Source organism: Theropithecus gelada, chromosome 9, assembly GCF_003255815.1.
Source record: "Theropithecus gelada isolate Dixy chromosome 9, Tgel_1.0, whole genome shotgun sequence".
Classification (NCBI taxonomy): domain Eukaryota; kingdom Metazoa; phylum Chordata; class Mammalia; order Primates; family Cercopithecidae; genus Theropithecus; species Theropithecus gelada.
Window position 1 is genome coordinate 107,480,777 of NC_037677.1, and position 27,531 is coordinate 107,508,307.

General features: G+C 47.5%; 1 protein-coding gene across 1 annotated transcript in view; it reads left to right on the forward strand.

Annotated features, from left to right (window-relative positions):
- RBM20 (RNA binding motif protein 20) overlaps nucleotides 1-27,531 on the forward strand; it is a 194,563-nt gene that overhangs the window by 157,924 nt on the left and 9,108 nt on the right. The window contains exons 8-12 of the mRNA XM_025397142.1: nucleotides 7,684-7,763; nucleotides 9,339-10,008; nucleotides 17,314-17,418; nucleotides 18,514-19,174; nucleotides 20,705-20,839. Coding sequence (XP_025252927.1) covers nucleotides 7,684-7,763; nucleotides 9,339-10,008; nucleotides 17,314-17,418; nucleotides 18,514-19,174; nucleotides 20,705-20,839 — 1,651 coding nt within the window. The remainder of the gene's footprint in view (nucleotides 1-7,683; nucleotides 7,764-9,338; nucleotides 10,009-17,313; nucleotides 17,419-18,513; nucleotides 19,175-20,704; nucleotides 20,840-27,531) is intronic.

The window sequence follows — 27,531 nt, forward strand, 5'->3', positions numbered from 1 at the left end:
GCAAATGTGCACTGAGTGCTCACCGTGGGTGGAACTGGGCCAGGTGCCATGGAGGTAGAAGTAGCAAGCGGGCGAGGAGCTCAGTCTGGTGGGAGTGAAAGCAAATAAACAAAGAACCACTGACAACCATGTGACCTATCCCAGATTGGAAGATGGTGATGTCAGCCTGGGCTCTACCACTTCCTGCTTTGGTGAGCTTAGAAGAGTTGCTTAACCTCTGTGAACCTCAGTTTACAGATCGGGAAAGGACTATACTTTGAGTAATTTGGCTTTAAGCATTTTTTTCATGTATTATCTTTTGAGTCTCATAATTCACCGTACCCTGTGAGGTGTGTAGGGTGGATAATAGCAGTAATTATAAGAGTAAAACAATAACAATAATATATACCTTTAATTGAGTCCTGGTACTCTGGAGCAAGTAATGTACCAAGCACTTTACATACATTATTTAATCCTGACATCAGTCCTGTTAGACAGCTATTATTATCTCAGTTTTACAGATGAGGTATCTGAAGCTAATAGAAGTTCAGTAAGTTGCCCAGGATTGTATTTAGCTACTGGAAGAGCTATGATTAAAACTTAGTACTGTTTTGGTTTTGCACTAAAGCTGCATTGTTATAGTGTGTTATTATGATCTCTGTTGTCTGCATGAAAAAAACCCTGAGAAATCAGGTAATTTGCTTATAGTCACCCAGCCAAGAAGCAGCAGAGATAGTATTATAACAGAGCTTCTCGAGCTTCAGTGTGCTACAAATCACTCGGTGATGTTGTTAAAACGCACTTTGATTCAGCGTGTCTAGGGTAGTGCTGTTATTGCGTATTTCTAACAAGGTCCCAAGAGATGCTGCTGCTGCTGGTGGTCCTCGGAGCACACTTTGAATGGAAAGGGCCCAGAACACATTGTTTTCTGATCTTTAGTAGGGCTTTTCTGCTCCCCAAGCCGCCATATTCCCTCTTAAGGTCATTGTGAAGGTCGCATGGAATAATAGATGTGAAAACAACTTAATGTATGTTTCAACTACATAGTAATGCATGCTTTATGGTCCCTATGTTGATATGAATCTCTGTCTGCAAGTAACAGAAATTCATCTCCATTAAGCCTGTTGGCTTAAGTAAAAAAAAAAAAAGAAAGAATTTATGGATTCATGTAAATGAAAAGTCCAGGAGTAGCTCTGGCTGCAGATACGGCTGGATTCAGGACCCAGAGACCCTCATTAGGACTTGGTTTCTCTCCACTCTGCCTTCTGCTCTTTTGGCCTTGTTTACTGGGGGCTCCCTGGGGTGGGCCGTTGCAGCCCAGGCTCTGTCCTCTAGGTGGCATGATAGCTACAGTGACCTCAGCAGTTCTTACTCCCCCTTCCATTTCCTTCAACAAGAAAAGCCTGAGTTTTTTTCCTAGAAGCTCCCACGAAAGTCCTGGGACTTTTGAGAGAGTAGCTCTGACTGGACTAGCTTAGCACAGGGGCACATCCCTAAATTGATCTCAGGCCAGGGCTAGGTCATTCTGTGATTGGCTGGACCTGTGTCATCTGCTACATCCTCAGAGCTGGGGCAGAGACCCACCCAGAGCTCTGGAGCAAGATGAGGGAGGAACAGCTGCTATCAGGAGGAAGGACAGTGGCTACTGGGAAGGTACAGGGCAAACACTGTATCCCTGTGTATCTCTGGGCCAAAGGGGCTGCATGTGAGGTCCCACCAGGGTTTGCAGAGGTGGAGAGAAATTCTGATTGCTCTTTCTCCTCTAACTGTATCTTTTGCTCACCAGGCAAAGTATAGGGAGAGAAAGGAGAGATTTTAAGGTATTTTTCATTTCCTCTCTTGAATATTTCCTCATGCACATATCTTATCTCCCCATATACTTCCTGTGGCAAAGGTTCTGTTCCTCAGCTTATTTGAGGCAGAACCTTTCACTTGATAGATGTTTAATAAATATGCAAAATGAATAAGAAAGAGAAAATCTGAAGGAACAATAAAAAGTGAGTAGCCTTCTTCCTACAGACCTGGACAAGACGATTGGAATATTTTCTGGGTTGTTCTATAGAAACGTCGTCAATAAGTATGGAATCATAATCTCTTTGATGCAGAAGTGAACTTGGAATAATGTAAACCAGTGTCTCCCAGTCACTTCATCAGAGAGTCATCAGGGGATTTTTTGTTGGAGGAGTCCTCTTGCCCAGAGATTCTCTTTAGTAGGCTTGGGGTGGGAATGAGACTCCAAGGTGCTTTTGAGGGCAGAGGGCCTGGTTTCAGAGCCACTGGTCTTGCCAGCCTCCTCACTACAGAGAGGGCTTCTGGCCCTGGGAAGCAGTCTTGTGAATGGTCCATGGTGCTCTCAGTTGGGAAGATGATTGAGAGTCTTCTCTATGTACTGATAGTTACAAAGCATACAAGGCATGGTTCTCACTTAGGGAAGAGTTCACTCTCCAACTGGGAGACAAATTATTCTCGTGCAAAATTACACAAAATTTAAACATGAATGCATAAGTACAGGGACGACCAGAAGTTCCATGGCAAAAGGCAGTATGACTGAGGGGTGTGAAAAAGGGAAGAGATTCCTAAACGAGGCCTTGAAGAAGGGGAGAATTCGCTAAAGAGAGACAGGGCTTCCAGGCAGGAGTCGGGTAAGTGACAATGTCGAGCCTAGAAAGCCTGGTAATGTTGAAACAGTCGGGGCTGCCTTGACAGGATCTGGCTTAGATGAGTTCTGGGCTCATCTGGAAGGTTTCAGTGTCTTCCTAAGACTCTTGAAGTGTGTGAAACAGCTGTGGAGTTGTCAGAGGGCATGAAACTCTCCAGCAGCTCCCTTCATGTTGGCCAAGCACTCTGTGACTTTTACAGGTGTAGCGTGCCATGCCCTGAGGCTTTTGGTGGATGCCAGATGGGCCTCATTAACCCATCTTTACAGGTAGAGAAAGTGAGTTTCCCATAGGCAATAAGCCTTGACCCAGGGTGACTCAGCCAGGTGCGGGCACAGCTGGGGCTACTCTTCCTGGGTTGAGGTTCCAAGTGGTGGTGCCTCCCTCATAATATGCCAGCACTTTTCTGGAACTACATGGGGCTTGGAATCTCAACCTTGTCTTAAAAGCAGCAAGATGTGTTAACTCTGAGCACTGTAGATGGTCCCTTGTGGGGCTGTTGAGCGGGATCATGGTCATCGCAGAAAGGATGTAAAGATAACAATGTCTGACATTTGCTTCAAAATAATATAGGAGGTGGTGAGTACAGATGTGTATTAGTCCATTCTCACACTGCTATAAAGAACTGCCTGAGTCCAGGCCAGGCTGGCTCACGGCTGTAATCCCAGCACTTTGGAAGGCCGAGGTGGGCGGGTCACTTGAGGTCAGGAGTTCAAGACCAGCCTGACCAACATGGTGAAACCTAAACTAAAAATACAAAAATTAGCCAGGTATAGTGGCAGGCACCTGTAATACCAGATGCTCAGGAAGCTGAGGCAGGAGAATTGCTTGAACCCAGAAGGCAGAGGTTGCAGTGAGCCGAGGTTGCATCACTGCACTCCAGCCTGGGCCCACAGAGTGAGACTCTGTCGCCAAAAAAAAAAAAAAAAAAAAAAAGAACTACCTGAGACTGGATAATTTATAAAGAAAAGAGCTTTAATTGGCTCAGGGTTCCTCAGGCTGTACAGGAAACATGGCTGTGGAGGCCTCAGAAAACTTACGGTCATGGCGGAAGGCAAAGGGGAAGCAGGCATGTTTTTCGTGGCCAGAGCAGGAGTTAGAGTGGGAGCAGGGAGGTGCTACACACTTTTAAGCAGCCAGATCTTGTGAGAACCCTATCATGAGAGTAGTACTAGGGGGATGGTGCTAAACCATTAAAAACCACCCGCATGATCCAATCACCTCCCACCAGGCCCCACCTTCAACATCTGGGATTACAATTGAATATGAGATTTGGGTGGGAACACAGAACCAAACCATATCAAGATGCAACAAGATTGGTCAGCATCATTGACTGAAGATGGGTAATAGATTCTTCGGGGTTCAAAAACCATTCTCTCTACTTTTGTGTATGTTTGAAATTTTCTGTAATAAAAAGGTAACCAAAATTTTATCATAGACCTACTCTTTTCTCTCCCATTTCATTTTTTGATTACAAAGCTGTAATCACCTTTGTTTCACCTGCCCTCTTTATGCCTTTACCCACAGGATACAGAAGCTGGTCAAAGAGGAAGGTTGAGAGAATTTTCTTAGGGCTTTCAGAAGTCAACTCTCTTATTTGAAAATCTTTGGCTGCTTCTGTCCCCTTTTCAGATGGCAGCCGACAGCTGGTCCACAGAGCACCAAACAATTTGCAATTACCACCTAAAATAGCAGAACCAATGCTCTGATCCTTGGGAGGGATCACAATACCTGTGACCACTAGCCCCAGCATGTAGTATTTGCAGATTCATATTCATTCTCTGCAGCCACCTCCTTCCATCTCTCCAGCCACGCATCTTGAGATGGGTGTTAGGCAGCGCCTGCTCCATGCCAGGCTCTGTGCTGGTGCTGGCTGTGTGAAGACCATCAGTGTAGGAGGCCCCTCACGGGGGACCTGCGATCCGGATAGAAGTAACTCCAGGAGGTATGGGCTGAAAGCGACCCCAGGAGGACGTTCTGTCGTTAATAAGGGACAGAGGAAGGTTTAAGCCAAGGAGAAGCTCTTCTAAGTCCACTCTAACTGCACCTCTTTGACTCCTGGGAAACTGCACGGGCCACTAGAGGATGTTTTCATCTGCAGTGTCTGATCAGCCTGTTCTGCCCCTCACTGGGGGCACCCCTGAGGGGAAGGGCCTGGGGGTGCCATCTGTGATAACCAAGGTGCAGAAGGGACCGAGAGCTTGTGGAATGCCTCTGGCCCTGACATTGGCCTGACCTGCTCCTGCCCCCATGCGCCTGAGCCCCACCCTCATAGTCACTCTGCCATGGGTAATCTGCAAAACCTCAGCCGCTCCCTGCCAAGACCATCCTCCTCCCACGTCGGCCTTTCCTGGATCTGAGCTGGAAGGAATAACCAGGAGAATATGAAGTTCCAGAAGAGCAGAAGAAAACTGGAACCTTGGGGACTCTTTTTACAACAGAAAGCTCCCCATCCAATTCCCATGGGGAATTTTATTTTTATGTTCTAAAGAGTTGCCAGATACATTTATCCCAGTTTGGGGACACATTGTTTAGCCTTTGTCCATTCTAATGTGGCAATGCAAACCACAGATTTGGGAGGGACCTGGGGTGTGGCCTCCCCGGTGATGGCAGATCTCATGACATGATCTTGGTCCTGATGGCTCCCACCAGCTTTCCCAAGCTCTGCTGCTCCCTTGGTGCCTGCTGTGACAGGTCCTTTCAGGGACTAGCCATCCCAGTTGGCTTTCCCTTGATGATACAGTAGCCGGAGTCACTTGTGTGGCCCAAGGTGGGCAGGCAGGAAGAAGACCCACTTGGTGGGATCTACATTAAGTTCTATCAGCTTCAAGTGAGCCTTCTTCTTCTACCCCAAGTGACAGCCGACCCTGGCTGAAGGACCGGTGGTCTCTAGCCACACGCTGGGGTGGGAGGAGACATCCTGGACAGCAACTTTCTTCTTGGCCAATGCCAACAGCCTTGGCTTCTATCCTTGTTTGGCCTTGGTCTGAACAAGGTCTAGTTTAAGCAGCTGAGGTGCTGGAGGCCAGTGCGAGTCTTGGGTGATCTGGTTATTTGTAGGTGGCACTTTCAGGTGCTTTATAAAGGGTCGATCTCTGCAGCTTCAGTTTGACATAAGGGACCATTTGCCAAAGTTGTGGTGCCTTTTCTGGTGGACATCCTGCCCAGTGCTGAGTTCCTGGGCCTTTTCTTGAATGGGGGATTGGCTGACTTCTAAAACCTCTGACTTATTCACAAGCACAGATGAAGGAGTCACTGCCTTCTCTTTGACATTCTTTCACTTTGCATCTCCGTATGACAAGAGGTGAGGTCCCTCCCTCACTTGAACATTTTATGTCTCTTTTCTGTGTACTAGCCCTGACCTCTCTCCCTGAAACTGCAGGCAGCTCCTCCTTCATTCTCACCTTTACTCTGTTTTTCCCAGCCCAACCCTCTATCTCAACAATAACAGATAATCAGCCACGCCACTTAGAGCACTCATACTGTGCTAGTCCAGCTAGATCACATCTCTGGACCTGAGTTTCCCATCTGTCAAATGAGATACATGATGCTTTTTAACATTTGTATGGCTCTTAGTGCATGATTTAGCTGGGTGTGGTGCTTCATGCCTGTAATCCCTGCACTTTGAGAGGCCAAGGCAGGAGGATTGCTTGAGCCCAGGAGTTCAAGACCAGTCCTGGCAACATAGCTAGACCTTGTCTTTTATAAAAACTGAAAAAATTAGCCTGATGTGGTGATGAGCCCCTGTAGTCCCAACTGCTTGGGAGGCTGAAGTGGGAGAATCACTTGAGCCGGGAAGTTGAGGCTTTCAGTGAGCTGTGATTGTGCCACTGCATTCCAGCCTGAGTGACAGAGCAGGACCTCGTTTCTTTAAAAAAAATTTTAAAAAGATGCATGATTCCTTGCAAATTACATAGAAAAAAATCAAGGATAAAAAGCAGTTGATTAAATTTAATAAGACTCATTATCAAAAGTTTACATAGACTGAGGGTTATTAGCCTTGGTCTTTAAAAAATCAGCTTTTTTTTGAGATATAACTCATATTCCATAAAATTTGCTCTGCTTGATACATTTTTATTTAAAGGATGAATTTTGCATCATCTTCAGGAAGATGCTCCTGACTTGCCTTTTGTGCTTGTGAATTTTTTTTTTAATCGTTTATTATTTATTTATTTTGGTTATCGTGTGTCCATTCTGGGTTTAGGAAAGGGCTTTGGTTGGGAATGGGGGGCTGGGGTTAGTCCTGTCCTGGCATAGCCACCGTCTAATGATCTCAGGGAAGGATGGAGCCCTGGTTGCCTACTATTCTCAGCTGTGAAGCCCGACTCCCAGCTTATGCCACCCTCCTCACAGATTTACTTTGAGCATCAGCTGATGCCTGTGCATGAGGTGTTGAAGGGGGCACAGGGCATGGAAAGCATGGAAAGGAACTTGGAGTTAAAATACCTGGTGTCAGGTCCTGATTCTTTTCACTATCTGCGTGACCTTGAAGTGTTCCTTAACCCAACACAACTCCAAGAGTCACCAACTGCACGGAACACAAGGTGGCTGGTGACCCTGGAGCTGTGCAGAGCAGAGACCCTGCCTCAACCTCTCTGGCTCTAAGTTTCCATAGATATTAAAGGTGGAGGCTGCAGTCAATGATCTTCAAGTCTCTCCAAGTTTACAATGCATGCCTGCCTTCCTTCCTTCCCTCCTTCCATCCCTCTCTCCTTTTCTTTCTTACACATTTTATTTTATTTTTTTAATTCAGGCAGAGGTGGGTATTAACAAATGCTGCTTGTCTCCAGCACATGGATGTGAACACCAGGCTCCTTCCTTCCCCAGTTCGATGGACCACCACTCAGTGTTCTCTGGGCCACTCGGCCCTACCCAGTTTAGCATTATACTCTCACTCATCCATTGGATTATACCTTTTGTCTTCTCCACACAAGGCACTTTTTCCCTTTTGGTGGACCAGGCAGTGAATGACCCAGGTCAGAGCTGCTTCCCTCTGGTGTTTGCAAGGCCATCTCTGATCTGATGGTGATCTCTCTGACTTTGCTAGAAACCCGGGAAGGCTGTGGCTGCCATCATCCAGGACATCCATTCCCAGAGGGAGAGGGACCTGTTCCGGGAAGCAGACAGGTGAGGCCCCAAGCCCTAAGTCTCCAGGCAGGTTCTGGGCAGTGGGAACACACTCCTGTTTCTCATTCTTAGGGGCATTTGAGTCATGCTGTGCCCTGCTCTTGCCCCTACCCCATCCATCTGCTTTTCTGGGTCCCACTTTTCCATGTTCCCTATGAAAAACACCAGTCCAGAAGTCTAAACTGGCTTCTGTTTAGAACCAGCTCTTGGTTTTTCATGAGTTGAATGTAGGTGTAGGAAGTAGAATGTAGATGGTTTAAAAAAATCAGTTATTTGAACAGTCACTTTCTCTGAACATTGAATATATTCAGTTTTCCAACCCATTTCTTCCAGCCGAAGTTTGTGATCAGGCCAAGCTGGGGCTACAATTTGACCACTGTCACTCCCCTACAAAGATAGTTCCTGCAGAGAACCGAGGTAGAAAACTGCAGGAGCAGGCACCTGGCTGGCACATCTTGGGATTCTTGCTGCAGTGGCCGTAGGCGGTGCTGTCACTTCCCAGTAGAGGACACAAGCCCAGGCTGTTTCCCCCATGATGGTCAAGGCAGCCTGGTCCTAGCGAGATGCACCTCGGTGTCCCCTGGTCAGTGAGGGCTGCGTGGTTTTCCTGTATTTAGGAACTTAATGAAAAAATGCCCATCCTTTTAGAGTATCGGATATATGACTCAGTTGACCTGCTTAATAACCAAACAGTCTTCGAAGTGTATGTGTATATGTGTGTGTATATCTTTGTATGTAACTGTTCAGGCTTGCTATCTTTGTTTATTAGTTTATCTGTTTTTTAAAAAAATTATGATTATTTGGGTTTTTAAAAGACGTGTAAAGTCCCATCCTGCCACCTGCAATTCTGCAGCAGAGCGGAGGGAGCTTAGGGAGTCTTGCTCTGAACCTTACACAGGTTGGGGTCCTTGTCTGGGTTTCAGTTTCTTCATCTCAAATGTGTAGGTCGGAGTTCTAGAGTCTCTTCCAACCCTAAACCTTCCTAATTCTTTTTTTTTTAACCTCTGAGCCTACCCTCCCCAATAATTAGCATCCCTTTTCCATGCATAAATTGAGCTGAGAAATAAATGAGAAAAGTGGAGGCTAAGAGGTTGGCTTTATTCTGATACAGCCCAAATGTAGAAGTGGCTTCAAGTCTTCTGGCTAAGAGGCCAGCTAACAGCACCCAGGGTTGGGCAGCCTTACCCACTAGGCTGGACTAGGGCAATCTTGCCCCCCAGTGCCCACCCTGCACACCCCCAGGAGGAGAGTCAGAGGTCCGCTCCCTGAGCATAGCTCCCTTCTAAGAGAAGGCAAGCTGGAGCTGAGCCAAAGCAACCTAGTTCTTCTTCCTAGTTCCCAGGAGCAGGATGAGTAAAGGGATAGAGAGTGGCCAGTACTGTGCTTAGGAGAAGTCCCCTGCACAGAAGCCAGAAGGGAGGAAAAGGCTTTCTCCCGAACCACTCTAGGTGGTTGTGTAGAGTTGGGAGTTAAGAGTGTACACAGTATATCTAAGAGAGAGATTGTATCTGTGTGTGGGTGGGGTGGGATGGGAGGCGTGAAGATTCTAAATCCTGCTCCTTGGTTCCCTCACAGATATGGCCCAGAAAGGCCGCGGTCTCGTAGTCCGGTGAGCCGGTCACTCTCCCCGAGGTCCCACACTCCCAGCTTCACCTCCTGCAGCTCTTCCCACAGCCCTCCGGGCCCCTCCCGGGCTGACTGGGGCAATAGCCGGGACTCCTGGGAGCACTCTCCTTATGCCAGGAGGGAGGAAGAACGAGACCCGGCTCCCTGGAGGGAGAACGGGGATGACAAGAGGGACAGGATGGACCCCTGGGCACATGATCGCAAACACCACCCCCGGCAACTGGACAAGGCTGAGTTGGACGAGCGACCGGAAGGAGGGAGGTCCCACCGAGAGAAGTACCTGAGGTCTGGATCTCCCAACCCGCCCCACTCTGTGTCCAGCTACAAAAGCCGCGAAGATGGCTACTACCGGAAAGAGCCCAAAGTCAAGTTGGACAAGTATCTGAAGCAGCAGCAGGATGGTCCTGGGAGGTCCAGGAGGAAGGATGAGGCCAGGCTGCGGGAAAGCAGACACCCCCATCCCGATGACTCAGGCAAGGAAGATGGGCTGGGGCCAAAGGTCACTAGGGCCCCTGAGGGCGCCAAGTCCAAGCAGAATGAGAAAAATAAAACCAAGAGAACTGATAGAGACCAAGAAGGAGCTGATGATAGAAAAGAAACCACAGTGGCAGAGAATGAGGTAATGATCAATCTCTTCCCCAGGTAAGGTGAGGCAGGCCCTGAAGGAGAATAATCGTAATAATATAATGAGGATGAACGTTTATTGAATGAATGAACATTTACTGGCTATTTACTATGTGCTAGGCATTGTGCGAGACACTATCTCAATGAACTCATTTAATCCTCACAGGTTTTGAGTGCCAACCTTTGAGCTTGGTACTATTGTTACTGCAGATGAGGAAACTGAGGCACAGAGAACTTACGTTATTTGTCCAAGAACACACAGTGAGGAAATGGCAGACCCGGAATTATACCCAGGAGATCTGGCTCCAAGTCCCACGGCACCTGTTGCCTTTACTAGAAGTTAGGGCGGGAGTTGATGGAAAGACCTGTAGTCCTGTTTGTCCAGTAGGGAGTGGCCCTGAAGTGTTTGTATCCAAAGAGCCTCCCAAGGGAGATTAGATCTTTGGTTCATTCTGTCCTCCCTCCTGCCAAAAGCATTTACCAATCCTAGAGCTCTGATGAGAGGTGGTGAAAGAGAAGCCGCCACCACCCACTAAATTAAACTGGGTGCCCAGAGCTGTCCACAGTGTTTTATCTCCACTCTAATAAAAATGCACGGCGACCAGGCACAGTGGCTCATGCCTGTAATCCCAGCACTTTGGGAGGCTGAGGCAGGCAGATCACCTGAGGTCAGGAGTTTGAGACCAGCCTGGCCAATATGGTGAAACCCCATCTCTACTAAAAGTATAAAAATTGTCCAGGCAAGGTGATGCACCCCTGTAGTCCCAGCTACTCAGGAGGCTGAGGCAGGAGAATCACTTTAACCCGGGAGGCAGAGGTTGCAGTGAGCCAAGATGATGCCATTGCACTCCAGCCTGGATGACAAGAACAAAACTCTGTTTCAAAAAAAAAAGAAAAAAAAATGCATGGCAATTGGCTGGCACCTTCATTCCAGCATCTGAAAGGTCTGAGGGCTTGCAGCAGTGCTTCAGTTCACAAAGGGGCATCACAAGGAGGGTTCTGGTTACCAGGTTTATATTCCAACTTGGCGTACACTTCCTTCTTGCCAGAGCCTTCTATATTTAAGTAGGGGTAGGATAAGTAAGGTTTGGCAATATGCATAAGAAGCCTAATTTTTTAAATCCTCCACACGTATCTTCTAGTCATTCTGACCTGGGAGTTGGTGACAATACTAAGTGCAAATAAGGAGCCCAAATCTCAACTCCATGAACACCGAAGAGTCACCCTTTTGGATGCTACTTCAGCATTCGTTCCCACATGTATAGATAGAGTACCACTTTGCCAGGTGGTATGCTAGGTATAGGCGAGCCAAAGGTGAATAGGACATAGTCCGTGTTATAGCAGAGACTGAAGTCCAATGGTGGAAACAGACCTATTAATATGAAAATAATTTGTATACAGTGGGACTCATGCCAGCATTTACAGCGAATGAGCTGCTCTGTGGGCAATTATTAACTCTGCGCAGGAACAGGAAAAGAGCTACTCAGAGAGGGTGATATTTGAGCTGAGTATTAAAAGTAGAAAAAAGCAGTTTGGGTTTTTTGTGGTTTTTTTTGAAATGGAGTCTCGCTCTGTTGCCCAGGCTGCAGTGCAGTGGTGCAATCTCAGCTCACTGCAACCTCTGCCTCCCAGGTTCAAGTGATTCTCCTGCCTCAGCCTCCTTAGTATTTGGGATTACAGGTGTGCACCACCACACCCGGCTAATTTTTATATTTTTAGTAGAGACAAGGTTTCACTATGTTGGTCAGGCTGGTCTCGAACTCCTGACCTCGTGATCCTCCTGTCTCGGCCTCCCAAAGTGCTGGATTACAGGCGCGAACCACCGTGCCCCACCAGGGTTCTTGATAGAAGCAGAAGCAAGGGCAAAAGTGAAAAAGAAAGACTGTTTTGAAAAACCTGGAGATACTTGGCATGGCTGCATCTTTAGGACATAGTAGGGATAATGTTTTTAAAGAGTAAAATCATGACTCTGATGCAAATATATAATGAATACATGTCAAAGGTTTTATTCAACTCATTAATTAATGAGGGCATCATAAGATGCAAAAACCAACTCGAAAGAGAATCCAAAGAGCAGGCAACATATACAGGCAATCAGGAATGCTAAAATGAATTTGCTAATAGGTGTAAAAGTGGCCCCTTCCACAGGGGGCAGGGAATCGGTTGCATCTCCAGCAGAGACAATTCTTGTGTATCTCTAGGAACAAGAATCCTTTGTATTAGGATCTGATTTCTGCAACTTATATGGTTGTAAAATAGCTCAGTTCGAGACAATGAAAGGTGCAGACTTCTATAGAATCAGATGCCCTGAAGGGATGTGCTAGACAAATGCCCAGCATTCCAGTGAAAGGACACCCAGTAGTCTTTTTTTGCCCATTACAAAGTCTGCCACAATTTTTCCTAACTGGCATAGCAGGGGGAAGCACAGGAGATGAGATTAGGGAAGAGGGTGAGGTGGGCTCATGGAAGACATTGTGTGCCTCACCAAGGACTTGAACTGCATCCCAAAGACCTGGTGAACCAGTGGATATTTTTAAAAGTATATCTGCTTGGAAGGGTCCCAGTTGCTGGTGATGGATGATGGGCAGAGAGCAAGAGTTGGCAGGGGCTCAAGGAAAGCCTGGGCTTCATGTGGATACCACCAGCCTGCCAACCCTCTCTCCCCCTAGGCTGAGAGGTAGAACTGCTCCCTGCACTTCTACTCACACTCCTGAGACTCTGCTCTGACGACCCCATTTCTCCTACTGTTTTACCACCCTGCTCTCATCGGTTTGTATAACATTGCTCATTTAAGGTGACACTATGTGTCAGCCAAAGAGCCCAGATGGAAAAAGAGTCTCAGAAAGCCCCAAGAGTTTCCCCACAGTTCTGTCCCTCAAGTTGGTTCTGCCTTTTACAGCCTTGGGGTGGAGTCAGTAGGGACTTACTGGGGCCCCTCACAGGTTGTTTCTTTAGGTTGGAGCCAGGCAGTCCAACACTGTGTTGGAATGACAGCAGAACAGAGAGTATTTTGCACTGTCCTCAAACTCTGTATGATGAACTTGAGAAAAGCCCAGACCCCACAGGGCTGCCCCAGGAGTCAGATAACAGGTGGCAACTGAACTTTGGCATGAAGGCAGCAGGGCTTGCTGTTCTTCCAGTGTACCAGGCACCTCCCGCCCTCAGTGCCTTTACAGGTGTTGCTGCTGCCAAGGAGTCACAAGTCTTCCTGGCTTGCTCCTTGCCTCCTTTGTCTTTACTCATGGCCACATTCTCTATTCTCCCTGGCCACTGCATACGATTTCAACACCCCAACCTGCTCCTCCCACTCCCACCACTGCAGACTATCTCAACACCTCAACCCATTTCTCTCCCATCCCACCACTGCAGACCATTTCAACACCACAACCTACTCTTCTCCCACCCCACCACTGCAGACCATTTCAACACCCCAAACCCCTCCTCTCCCACCCCACCACTGCAGACCATTTCAACACCCCAACCCACTCCCCTCCCTCCCCACCACTGCAGACCATCTCAACACCCCAACCCATTCCTCTCCCTCCCACCACTGCAGACCATCTCAACACCTCAACCCATTCCTCTCCCATCCCACCACTGCAGACCATTTCAACACCCCAACCCAGTCCTCTCCCATCCCACCACTGCATACCATCTCAACACCACAACCCATTCCTCTCCCACCCCACCACTGCATACCATTTCAACACCCCAACCCACTCCCCTCCCTCCCACTACTGCAAACCATCTCAACACCCCAACCCATTCCTCTCCCTCCCCACCACTGCAGACCATCTCAACACCCCAACTCCCTCCTCTACCTCCCTACTTTCCTGTTTTTGGTGGCATTTACCACCTTCAAACCTATCACTTAATGTCTTTATTTTACTTAGTGTTTATTGTCACCCCCGGCTCCCAGGTGTAACCTTCACAAGGCAGGGAGTTTTGTCTGTTGTGTTCACTGCTGTGTTCCCAGTCCCTAGAGGAGGGCTTAGCACAGAGCGGGTGTCCAGTGGGTATCTGTTGAAGGTATGAAGGATGGAACCCAGACTCTGGAGGCAAAGGCCTGGCTTCTGAGAACCAGGTCACACCCTGTTTTCTTCTGCCTCAGTTTTCTTGTTTGTAAAATGGGTGTGATCACAAGGCTGTTGTACTACCTTAAAGAGCTCACGCTCATTAAAAAATCCTGAGCTCTCTGGAGAAAGTGCCCATGGTTGAGAAGTCAGTGTGCGTGCTGCTCCGTGGTGATGGGTGGCCACATCCGTACCTGAGACGCAATCCTGGCCACAGGACCATAAAGAGGAGGAAATAAATCAAGTCACAGATAAGGAAAACATGGGGAAGAAACACTGCTACATCCTACTGGGAGAGGGGTTCGAGAGTGGCAAGCCCAGGTGCCTAGGGAAGGGAAGCCAGGCTAATGATAATTGGAGCCAGGCCAGCGTGATGGGACCATGGTTGACTGAGGAAGTGGTGCCATCTGTGGGGCTGGAGCCACTGCTCAGCTCCATTCTACAGCTGTCATGCAGGAATGCATGCCACGCTGTCAAATCTCCCTTTTCTTGGAGCAAGACAAATGCCTAGTATAAACCAAAACATAGCTGTGGGCTGGATGCCATCTAGAAGCCCTAGAGTGTAAGCCCTGGTATAACCAATCCATAACAGGAGAAGATTTTAAAACCCTTATGCTCACTTCAGAGCCTAGACAAGACCCAACCATGTGGAAAGACAGGTGAGAACTTGTTATTCACCCCACCCCCTTCTACCAATTTCATTCTTTTATTGACCAATATTTGTGGAGCACCTGGCACTGAGACCACAGTTAGTGACACTGAAATGACCCCTGGGCTCGCGGAGCTCATAGTCCAGTGAGAGAAATGCTAATCCAGTGATTTCTCAAATCAACAGAAGAGCTTGACTATTAAGTGCTAAGAAGGAGATGAAGGTACACAATGCTGAGTGCCTGTGATAAATCCGAGCCTTCTCAGAGTTAGGCTGTGACTATTGAGATTTGGAGGCATGGTGAGTATTGACTGGGTGAAAAGAAAGCGAAAAGACAGAGGGAGCAGCGTGCACAAGGGCCTCCAGCAGCTCCAGGGCTCCAGCGTTGCCGTAGCAGAGAGCTGGCATTAGAGTAACGGGAGGTGAGGCCGACTTATAAACAGGACCTATACTACGCAGGGCCTTGTAGGCAGGTTGAAGATTTTTGCCTTTATCCTAAGTACCAGGGGACGCAAATGAAGTATTTAAGCAAGAAAATACAGTGAGGAGGCTGGACACAGTGGCTCATGCCTGTAATCCCAGCACTTTGTGAGGCCGAGGCAGGCAGATCACTTGAGGTCAGGAGTTCGAGACTAGCCTTGCCAACATGGTGAAACCCCGTCTCTGCTAAAAATAAAAATAAAATAAAATAAAATAAAATTAGCCAGGTGTGGTGGCGGGACCTGTAATCCCAGCTACTCGGGAGGCTGAGGCAGCAGAATTGCTTGAACCCAGGAGGCAGAGGTTGCGGTGAGCCGAGATCGTGCCATTGCACTCCAGCTTGGGCAACAAGAGGAAAACTCCATCTCAAAAAAAAAAAAAAAAAAAGACAATATGGTGAGGATGTGATCATTTTTGCATTTTGGAATGATCATTCTTGATTGCCTTGGCAAGAATAGATTTTGGGGGAGGGTACAGAGCAGAAGTGGGAGACCAGTTTGGAAGTGGTTCAGTAGCTCAGGCCCTGTGGTGGCAGAGCCCTGCTTGCAAGAGTTGGCGTTTCAGTCTCAGTCTATGAGCTGGTGTGGGCAGCTGGGGGCACCCGTTGCACCCATTGCACCCATCTGTTCCCCTTGAGCTGCTGCCTTCTCCTGGAAGTGATCCCAGAGCAAAGGGAAGCTCTGAAAGGTTGTTTCCTTTGCCTGCAGGGAGGAAGAGCAGGGGTCTGCTTGGTGGAGGGCTTTCAGCCCGGCTGGCAAGACTGTCCCTGCCTCTCCCAACTTGAACTGAAGGGGGTTCCTTTACTGTGTTGATCTGGGAGTGCGGCTGCAGGAGCTGCTTGGGAAGGGTAAGGATTATTCATTTTGACAAGAGAGGGCCATGCATAGTTGATTCGGGAGATAAAAATAAAGTCACCTGTTGGTAGAAGCTGTAATAGCTAAAAAGGTATTTGTAGCTGCTTTACATTCAGGCTAGTGCGGTAGACTTCAGCAAAGCTTTTGGTGGAATCTTCACAGCAAACACTGGAAACAGAAAGGACTTGAGGATTTGAACCATGCGTCCCTGTCTGGTAATAACTGGTGAAACCAGTCAGCCCTGAGCTTCTGCTCCAGCTGGCTCCTAGTCAGCTCATAGAGGTATGTCTGATTGTAAGAAATCAGAACTAGAGTGGTTTACTTCGAACCAACCTCAGCCAAGAATGTCCTAGAACTGCAACTTGCCCCTGAGAAAACCCAGGAGTAGTCATTGATTTGGTGGACAAAGTTTAAGTCATGGGAGAATATCCCCCAGAAACTTCTAACATGGGAGTTGGCAAAGTTTTCTACAAAAGACCAGATAGTAAATATTTTAGCCTATGTGGGCCAAGAGGCAAAACTGCAGATTTTATGTAGGCACTTCTATAATCACTTAAAATGTGATTATGTGAACATGTACAATTCATTCTTAGCTCACAAGCTATACAAAAACAGGCTGCAGGTCAGATTTGGCCTGCAGACTATAGTTTGCTGATCCCCTGTCTTAAAGGTTGGTTAGAGGCCCTAATTCTCAAACCAAACGCCTGCTTTCAATTATTTAGTTTCACAGACATGGGCATTACTGTGAGGGCCCTGATTTGGGGGAAAGGAATACAAGGAAGGAAGAAAGGGAGTGCTAGTTTGGGCTGTCACTCTAGGACAGAGAGCAAAAGAAAGGTGCGAGGGTACTCTGACTGGGTGACAACGCCCTTTCTACCTATAAGTGTCCTGAATGATTTAACCCCAGGGTCTTGGCCGGCCCAGTAGTTTGGCTGCTTCTACTCTGCAAAAAATACCCAGTTTGCCAGGGATTTCTGCCCCCTAAAGACATCGGGCCAGGCTTCAAGACATTTCTCTGCCTCCATTTGTCTGTGTGACTGTGAGCAAATTACTTAACCTCTCTGAACCTCAGTTTTCTGAAGATGCTAATAGCAGCCACCTCCGAGGGATTCCGGGAGGATAAAGAAAATGCTGTATGTGAAACCCCTCTGAGAGCTGGGACCTGCATTCAATATCATTCTTTTTTTCTTCTCCCTGTCACTGCTCACTGTTGATTTGGTTTGCTCTGTCCTTCCTTTGGTAAGGCTGGAAAAGAGGAACAGGAGGGCGTGGAAGAAAGCCCTCAATCAGTGGGCAGACAAGAGAAAGAAGCAGAGTTCTCTGATCCGGAAAACACAAGGACAAAGAAGGTAAAGTTTATTTCAGATTCTGCACTTCTGCTATGAGGGACTGAGTCACAGGAGTCCCCCTGTTGCCTGGTGATGTCCTGCTAGATGGAATATGGCTGAGACCCCACCATTAGTTACATGAATGAACCAGTCCTCCTAGCACTACTTTGGAGGAGTGGCTGTGCCTGGAATCTTCGGATAGTTTTTATTGAAGCGATCTTTACCCACATGTCTGAGCTCTGCTCACTCTCCAGCAACTTGGCTGTGTTCCCATGAGAAAACATGTGCCCAAAAAAAGACTCAGGCTTCAGAGCCAGGCTCCCAAAATAGACAAGTCCCTTGGTGGGGATGCGGCGAGAAGCTGCTTTAGGCACTCAAGCTGGGGCCCTGACTTCAGCAGGCCCAGACCTTAGGATTAACAAGACATCTACTGTGCTTGTACAGATTGTTTTACTTAATTAAAATGAAAAATCCAGTTACAGTTCTCCTGGGCTGGGGCTGCCACAACAAAAAGAAATGTCCTTGGAACGGGGCCATCTTCATGCCTTTCCAGTCAGGAGAGGCAGGAGAGATGAGTATCGCTGGCAGGAAAGCTGATCTCCTAAATCTTTCTGTGGAGTCAGGAGTCCATGGGCTGCTGCAGATGCCAAGGGGAAAGTTCTAGAAGGGGCCAAGTATGAGCTTTGACTGTGGAAGTGTATGTACCCCTGCTGGGAGATGGTGCTTGGGGGAATTTTGTGAGGGGCTTTGCTGCAGTTACATTTAGTGGTGACCCAGATGCAAGAAAGATGTTCCAGTAAGTATTTAGAGTTTATAACTTCATTATTCATGCATTCAAAAACTATATATTGAGCACCTGTTATCTACTAGGGCTTGAAATTCTTTGTGTCACTTTAAATACGGTGGATTAAGCATTAAGGGCTTATTCCAAACTTTGAACATCACCCTAAGGATGAGTTGGTGCTGTTGGACTTGAGTGGTTCACAGTAATTGTACCGGGTAGAGGTAAGAATGCTCAGGTTCTTCCTGATTAGAGGGGTCCTCATGGCCAAGTCTTGTGCCTTCCGGTTGAATGCTCTCAACCACCCTCTGACCTCCTTCTGCATTTTTGTACAGGAACAAGATTGGGAGAGTGGAAGTGAGGCAGAGGGGGAGAGCTGGTATCCCACTAACATGGAGGAGCTGGTGACAGTGGACGAGGTTGGGGAAGAAGAAGATTTTATCATGGAACCAGACATCCCAGAGCTGGAAGAAATTGTGCCCATTGACCAGAAAGACAAAATCTGCCCAGAAACATGTTCATGTGTGACAACCACCTTAGACCTAGACCTGGCCCAGGATTTCCCCAAGGAGGGAGTCAAGGCCGTAAGGAATGGGGCTGCAGAAATCAGCCTCAAGTCACCCAGAGAACTGCCCTGTGCTTCCACAAGCTGTCCCAGTGACATGGACGTGGAAATGCCTGGCCTAAATCTGGATGCTGAGCGGAAGCCAGCTGAAAGTGAGACAGGCCTCTCCCTGGAGGATTCAGATTGCTACGAGAAGGAGGTAAAGGGAGGGGAGAGCTCAGATGTTCATCCAGCCCCTACAGTCCAGCAAATGTCTTCCCCTAAGCCAGCAGAGGAGAGGGCCCGGCAGCCAAGCCCATTTTTCGATGATTGCAAGACCAGGGGGACCCCCGAAGATGGGGCTTGCGAAGGCAGCCCTCTGGAGGAGAAAACCAGCCCCCCCATCGAAACCGACCTCCAAAGCCAAGCTTGCCAAGGAGTGTTGACCCCGGGTAACTACCTCCCCTTTCCTCATGGGTGGTCGGGTTGATTGGACCCCTGCTCACCTGATAAAGTATGAGCATGTGCAGGCTGGAATGAACATAAGTAAGGTTTCAACTAGCATTAAAGTGGGTGCAGAAAGTGATTTAGTAACAGAGGCAAGCCTCTAAAAGCCTGGCTAAACTGTTAGCAATTTTAGGCAAGTGGTGTAAAGGAAGTCAGATCGGAGGCTGCATGTTTTCTGACAAGCAAACTCAGGGCAGACTTCTCTGCATTTACAGGAGCCCAGATGGACTTGGATAACTAAAATTAGATTGAGTTATCAGCAAAAGGAGATCAGGAGGAGCCTCATGCCTGCACAGCAGAGGGCCACCCAGGCTGTTATTTGTGTGATGGGGGCAGGAATAGGGGAGGCAAGAAAGGAGTGGAAGGGGAAGGAACAGGGGATCCCTAAAGGGTACAGGTGTTCCCCTTCTTACTACCTCAGACCCATTTTTTGCTAGGGTCTGACGGTGATACAAGACTTGTTTTAGGATCTTCTCTTACTCCATTGGAGGTGACGTTTTGGGCCTATGCCCGGCACTGTGACATCATGAAAGAGAGAGTTTAAAATAGGCTAAGCCCTGTCTTCTCTGCCAAGTGGAACCTCAGATCCATCAAGGGGTTTGGGGGAAGGGAGGGAGAGTAGCCTTTAAGATTCTCACTGTGAAAATAATTAGGGATTTGCTTTACAGAAAGCCTGCAGCACACCAGGCTTTGAAGTGAGAGTCGGGGACAGAAAATACAGAGGAAAGGCTTAAAAATGAACATTTCAACCCAGAGCCCTGTGGGTGGCATGAACTATTAGGTAACTGGGAGGCTTGGGATTTTTTCCATGTCAAGATGACCTGAGCTGTTTTTTACCTGCATGGATCTGAGTTTCCATGGAAACCCCGCCGTGAAATGCCTTCTTGTTGCTAGAGAAACCCTGAGGCCCAGCCTCTGTCTAGAGAAGGCAAGAATAAAGGAGCAGTGAAATCTTCACTTCACTCCAGTCAAACCCCTTTTATTTTGCAGTATAGGTCTCAACATGTGCCAGTGTTAGAGGCTCATTAGCTGACCCAGTGTTTGGGGTTCATATTTAATAACAGCTTGACAAGCTTGGGGAGAGAATGGTATTGCCTGTTTTGCTAGCCTCGGTGGACGTCAGCACAATTTTTGCCCGTCGGTAATTCCTCTGCCTGCAGAGATGGAATGATACTGAGATGGGAGGCATGGGGGGTGGATCTTCTCAACTGAAGCCATCAGTAGCCCATCCCCCTGGGCCAAATGCAAAGATTTGCCAAGTTTTATTGTGTGTGGCATTCTTTTGGCAGTGGAAAAAGCTCCTAATGACAGTGCTTTGGTTCTAATTAGCAGCCGTTGCCCTAGCCTTATGTGATTAAGCAGTCCAACGGACAATTCCCAATCATACTATGCAGGGATAGAATTTCAGGGACTCATTGAGGCGTGTTGTATTTCATTTCTTTTCTTTTCTTTTTGCCTTGGTTCATGTTTTGCAGAAAACTCCAGGTATGTGGAAATGAAATCTCTGGAGGTGAGGTCACCAGAGTACACTGAAGTGGAACTGAAACAGCCCCTTTCTTTGCCTTCTTGGGAACCAGAGGATGTGTTCAGTGAACTTAGCATTCCTCTAGGTAAGCAAAACACACAGTCCTTACTGAAATTCAGGTCTAGGAAATAACAGTTCCATAGCCACCTCTAAGAACTTGAGAGGGCTTTTTGTCATTTTGTTGTTGTCATTGTTTTTTGTCCTTTTGAGACAAGATCTTGCTCTGTCACCCAGGTTGCAGTGCAGTGGCATGATCTCAGCTCACTGCAGCCTCAAATTCCTGTGCTCAAGTGATCCTCCCTCCGCAGCCTCCCAAGTAGCTGGGACCACAGGTGCACACCACCAGGCCCGGCTAATTTTTTTATTTTTATTTTTATTTTTTGTAGAGATGGGGTCTCCATATGTGGCCCAGGCTGGTCTTCAACTCCTGGGCTTAAGTGATCCTCCTGCCTCAGCTTCCCAAAGTGCCGGGATTACAGGCGTGAGCCACTTCACCTGGCCAGCCTATCATTATTTTAAATGTATGATGCAATAACCTAGATTTGCAAGGGGCAGCTGTAAAGCTTCTTGCAATTTCAGTCTCCTATAGTAGACGAGATACTCCGTGAACACACGCCTTGAATAGCACTGCCCTGGGACCCAGAGCTAAGAAGCCTTGTCTTTCCTGTCGGGGAATGCTTTATTCTTGATGACATGGAGGCTTTAAGCCTAGCCCTTATTCAGGCAGGAAAGCAAATGCCCAGCAGCCTCCATAAAGTCAATAGAAATGAACCTCTTCTGTTATTGTTCATTGCTCCAGCCCTTCCCAGAACAATGCTACATTTTTTTTCTTCTTAGAGGACAAACTCTTTTGAGGCAATGATGCTGAATAGACTGTGTTTGGGACAGACTCCCCCTAGTTCATAGAAAGGGTATTGAGCAGAGAGACCTGGGTTTCTGTCCTTCCTACTTAAGGGTGACTGTGTGTCCTTAGATAAGTCATACCCCTTCTTGAGTCTTAGTTTTCTCACTGTAATTGGGACAGTGATTTTTTCAATGGTGGAAGTGTTGGGAATGAAGTGGGGAGGGAGTTTACTGATGGAATCACCTAGGAGTGAATCCCTTTTCAAAGAGGAGAGTTAAGCAGAGTCTCGGGGAGGGAGTGAAGGCACTTTAATATAATTCCCTGGGAGATTCTGACAAAACTATTAACCCAGCAACTCCAGCCTATATCATCTTTGAGTCCTCGCATTAGCTCTGAAAGGTCGGAAAGTAATTAGATAAAGCAGTAGTAGCAGCTGCTCAGAAGGAGAGCTCGCGAAAGTGTCATCTGGGAAAGTGTCACACAGAAGCATGAGAAGCACGGGTCATCTGATGCCTGATGACCACGTGTCTGATCATGCAGGCAGGGGCTGGTCAGTGTGGAGGCTCATCCTTTCCATCCACCTTGCTCTTTTTTTCCCTTCTCCTTTAAAAAAAAGTCTTACTATTTCTTCCCTCCAGATGTACCATTTTTTAAGTCAGATCTGGAGAGCAAACTTCCTTTTTTTTTTTTTTTTTTAAAGGGATAAATTTGCTGCACAGCATCTCCCAAGACAAAAACATAAGAAAGAAGGAAAAAGAAATACTAACCTTAGAATAAACTGAGATGACCCTCAGTATTTTAGCTCTAGAAAACAGTTGCAAAGGCCACCCTACAGGAGAAGAGAGGCTCCTTCATGCATTCAGCCAGTCAGCAGATACTTACTGGATAACATGGTACTGTGCTAGACACTCTGGGGTAACCAAGAAATATAACGCAAGTCTCTTGTCATCCAAGAACTTGGAACCTAATTGACACTAGCAAAAATTAAGAATAAATTCTGCTACCTTGTCATTTGTGTCTTTTTATTACTGTTTTTCATTACAGAAAGTGTGAAAGACTATTGTAACAAATTCAAAAAATAAGAACCATATCAAGTCAATATTAAAGGTCTGATCTCTTCCCTGCAGTCTCCCCCCAGTCTCCAGAGGTAGCCTACCACTGTCATGCCCACAGTTTTTCTCTCACAAAAATAGGATCACACTACACACATAATGTTCTACAAGTTCACTTAGTAGCGGGTCTTAGAGATTTCTTCATGTCGGTACATAGAGAACACATTCTTTTTAACCACTGCAAATATTCCATCGTAAAAGCTATGCTGTAAATGACTGATCTTTCCTCTGCTGGTGAACACGTAGGCTGTCTGCTCTTTTTCCCGTTTTAATAGCTAAGATTTTATTGTTAACATTCCCCATGCAGGCACCATTCCTAGTGATCTGCATGTATTATCACATTTAACCCTCTCAAAACACCTATGAGGTAGGTACTGCTTTTATCCTTATTTAACAGATACAAAATCTGAGATCGAGAGTCACACAGCTAAGGACAGGCAAAAACCAGAGTCAGGTTCAAACCCCAGTCATCTGACTCTAGAGCCATGTTCTTAGCCTTTGTTCTCTGCTGCCTTTCAGATGTGCTTATTCAGTGGTATGTGTGTGCCAGTGTTCCTGTGGGATAGCGTCCTAGCCAGGGGGTTGTAGGGTCGTATGTATTTGCATTTTAAATTTTCATAATTGCTACTAAATTGCACTCCAAAAAGATGGTATCAGTTTTCACTGTGACCTTGAGTGAGAGTTCCCAATATCCACCTCCCATTGGATTTTATCAGTTTTTAATCTTTCCCAACCAGTTAGGAGGAAACTAGTATCTCGCCTTTTTAAAATTGGCTGTATTGAGGTATAATTGATATATAGTAAGTGCACATAAGGTGCATAGTTTGATCAGTTTTCACCTATAAATATACCTGTGAGACCATCACCACAGTCAAGACTGGGAACAATGTTCATCATATCTCAAATTTCCTGTCTCCTATGTAACCCCTCCCTCCCCGCAGTGCAACCCCCAGGTAAAGGATCTCCTTTCTGTCACTAAATATTAGTTTGCACTTTCTAGAGTTTTACATAAAGGAATCATATTGTATGTGCTAGTTTGGCTTCTTTTGCTCGACATCATTGAGATTCATCTGTACTGTTGGGTGGATCAGTAATCTGTTTCTTTCTTTCTTTCTTTCTTTTTTGAGACAAAGTTTTGTTCTTGTTGCCCAGGCTGAAGTACGGTGGTGTGATCTCGGCTCACTGCAACCTCCACCTCCCAGGTTCAAGCAATTCTCCTGCCTCAGCCTCCAGAGTAGCTGGGATTACAGGCACCTGCCACCACACCTGGCTAGTTTTTTTGTCTTTTTTAGTAGAGATGGTGTTTCACCATATTGGCCAGGCTGGTCTTCAACTCCTGACCTCAGGTGATCCACCTGCCTCAGCCTCCCAAAGTGCTAGGATTACAGGTGTGAGCCACTGTACCTGGCCAGTCTGTTTCTTTTTATTGTTGAGGAGTATTGCATTGCAGATATGGATACATCACATTATTTATTCATGTGTCGACAAATATTTGGGTTGTTTTCAGATCGGGGCTTTTACAGATTGTACTTGTTACTAGTCTTCAGTTAGCTTTGAGACTCATTATCTCATTGGTCCCCCAAGGAAGAGTATGGGATGAGGTTCTGCATTTGACAGGTGAGGAACCTGAAGTTCAGAGACTTACCCAAGATGACATTAGCAAATGCAGGTTAGAACTCAGGATTTCTCAGCCTGGGCAACATAGGGAGACCCCGTCTCTACAAAAAATAAAATAAAATAAAAACTAGCCAGGAGTGGTGGTGCACATCTGCAGTCCCAGCTACTCGGGAGACTGAGGTAGGAGGATTGCTTGAGCCTGGGAGGAGATCCAGGGTGCAGTGAGCCATTATTGTGCCACTGCACTCCAGCCTGGGCAGCAGAGTTAGACCCTGTCTCAAGAAAAGGAAAAGAAAAAAAAAAAGAACTCAGGATTTCTGATCTCAGATCACTCTGTTCTCTGGGTTCTTCCAGTTCAGGCAGCAGCACAGTGTAGGAAAGGCAGTTTTTGCGCAGAAACTACGAACACAGTGTGTGGAATCTGATTCCCTGAGTTTAAATCCCCTGTCTACTACTTACTGGCTGGATGACAAAGAGCAACTGATTTAACCTCTCTGCTTGGATTTCTTCATCTGTGAATCAGCCATAGTAATAGGAGCCTACTATGCAGAGTTATTTTGAGGATTAAGTGAACAAATACTGGTAAGGTCTGAGTGGCTTCTAGTGGGAGGTACTTAATAAGGGTGGTCTATTATTATTATTCACTCATGAAATATTTAAGACCTATTATGGCTCCTCTCACTGGGGCTGCATAACCCTTTACCCTCCAGGGCTGGTCACTACTGGCATGGAGACTTCTAGGGAGGTGAGAGACAATTTTTTGGCTTTGTCCCTGTGGAAAGCATAGAGTTGAAATAAGGGATGTCAAAGACTGGGCTTCCAGTTGGGAAGAAAGGGAGGCCAGTCCTGTTGCTCAGGGACTGGGGATGGGCATGGCTGGGGAAGTACACTGCACTTGAAATCCAGGCCAGCTCTGCATGACCCTGGCCAGTGTGAGCCTGCCAAGGCCTGCTATCAGTAGAAACAAACAGCTTTGCCTGCAAAGTGCAAGTTCCCTCCTCTATCCATCCCAGCTTTACTAGGATGACAGAGTTATAATTACCCGTGCCATGAGCTATTATTAGAAGCCAAATGGAGCTTTCATGATCCTAGTAGAGGCTAAAAAATGGAGGATTGAGTGGCTCCAGAACACATCAGTGTGTCTTGATGCTGCCTCTTCACGTCCCCTTCACATTCCAGAAGTGTCCTGAGTTGTGCAGTGGGATTTGTGGTGTCTGCAGCAACCCCGTTATTCTGGTCCAAGTTAGCAGCTGTTGGGATTTCTCCCAACCCAGGCTTCTCTTCTCTGCCTGGTGGCTGCCTGGTACTGCCCGAACCTGCGGAGCCAGGGCCAGGGAAGAAAGTTGCCACCAAACTGTGGAGCCGGGTTCCCCAGGTGGCCTTGGGGAGAGGTTGGGGTTCAGGTGAGAGGGCCAACATTTAGGCAGTTATTAACAGCTTCTGTGATGAAATATTTAACACGTGTCTCCAAACCAGTATTATCTGAGCACCAGGCAAAATGATAGGTGCTTCCCCTAAACATCACTTGTAGCATTATTATTCCTATTTCGCAGATGAGGAAACTAATCTCAGAGAGGGTAAACAGTGTGCCTGAGGTCACACAGCATAAGTAAGAGTTGGGTTTGACTCTACATTCTATTTTCTCTTCATGACACTGTGGCTTCCAAGGGTTTTGTTTTTGTTTTTGTTTTTGTTTTTTTGACAGTAGAAGTCTTTGTTCAGGTGCAATCTCTCCCAGAACTTACAGAGGATAACTCCAGCTATACTGCCAGGGGCTTTGGCTCCAGCTCAATCCCTGCTTCAGGGTCTGTGGTAGCTCCTAGGGCAGCTGTACCCCTTCTGGGGGTCCCTCTGACAGGGACTCAGGGGACTCAACAGAGGGCTTAATAAAAATCCCAGGGCTTCTTCCTTGGTACCACCCAGCTGGCTCAGAGGCTGGGATGGGACTGAGAGTATGGCTCTGATCAAAGCCCTCCTTTTATCCCCGCTGCCCCTCTCCTGTGTTGTGGGGGTCTCGGCTCCCTGCAGAGCAGCAGCAAAGGGAAAACTATTTTGTAACAACAGAGGAAGGAGGCAGACCTTGCTGAATGCGCCTCTGCCAGCACCAACAGCCAGGAGCCAGGACCTGTTTGCGAGGTGGAGGGGAGAACTGGCCCCCACAGCCCAAGCTGGGGCCACTTTTCCATCCTTTGCACAGAGGAAGGGAAGGACACTCAACCTCCCTCCGGGCACCTGGGACTGAGTGAGGCCCTCTCACTTCTGGGGGCCACTGCTGAGGGCATGGCGTGTAGCCTGCGACGTGGCAGTTAGAGAAAGCCAGGCTGAGGAGGACACCTCAGGCCCCGGACTGCAGCCTCACTGTCAGTCCGGGCAGGCCTCCTGGGCTCCCTCCTTCCCTCCCATCTCCCTCCCTCAGAGCTGCCCTTCACACTGATAAGTGGCTATTTTGAAATGGAAAAAAAGTTCTAGTGACAAGTGTAGGCTGCTTGCCTCTGACAGGGTCTCCTAAGCACTTAGCTCAGTGGGTGTCCTGGGAGGTGGGAGGAGGAAAGTGAAGCCACCCAAGCAGCTGGGCTTGCAGTCGGCCACGCTGTGCCTTGGAGCGGTTGTCATAAGTGGAGACCTTTCCTGTCCCCACCCCTGCAAGAAATTGCTGTTCCCCTGCCTCTGCCTTTCCCAGGCCCCTTCCCCCCTTCTACCCAGGATGGCCGGACCTGAAACCATTGCCCAGCCGCAGAAAAGAGAGGCTTGCCCCCAAACCTGCAGGTGGGATTGGGTGTTCCAAGCATCACCCCTCTTTCTTAGTTCCCTGATGGGTCCTGCTTCTCCCGGCCCTCACACCCTGCCCTTTGGCTGGCACTGCACAGTCAGGGGCCTGGTAAACAGTACATGTGTTCCTACCTCCATTCTCAGGTGAGGAAACTGAGTCCCAGGAGCAGTTCGGCTAACTCTCCCCAGGTCACATGAGTTCTTAGCATCTGACCTCAACCCTCTCAGTGCTGGGCTCTTTCCACTCCGCTGATTGACTGTGTCTTCAAGAGGAGAACTGTGATCTGCAGAACACCTTCGTGGAGGCTGGGGCAGCCACCATCCCTTCAAGGATGAATCCCCTGGCTGTGACATTGTCACCCTTCTGTGGTGGTGGTGCCATTTTTTTCCTTTGCTTGGAATCAAAAGGCCTCCCAGAATTCTGGGACCTATATT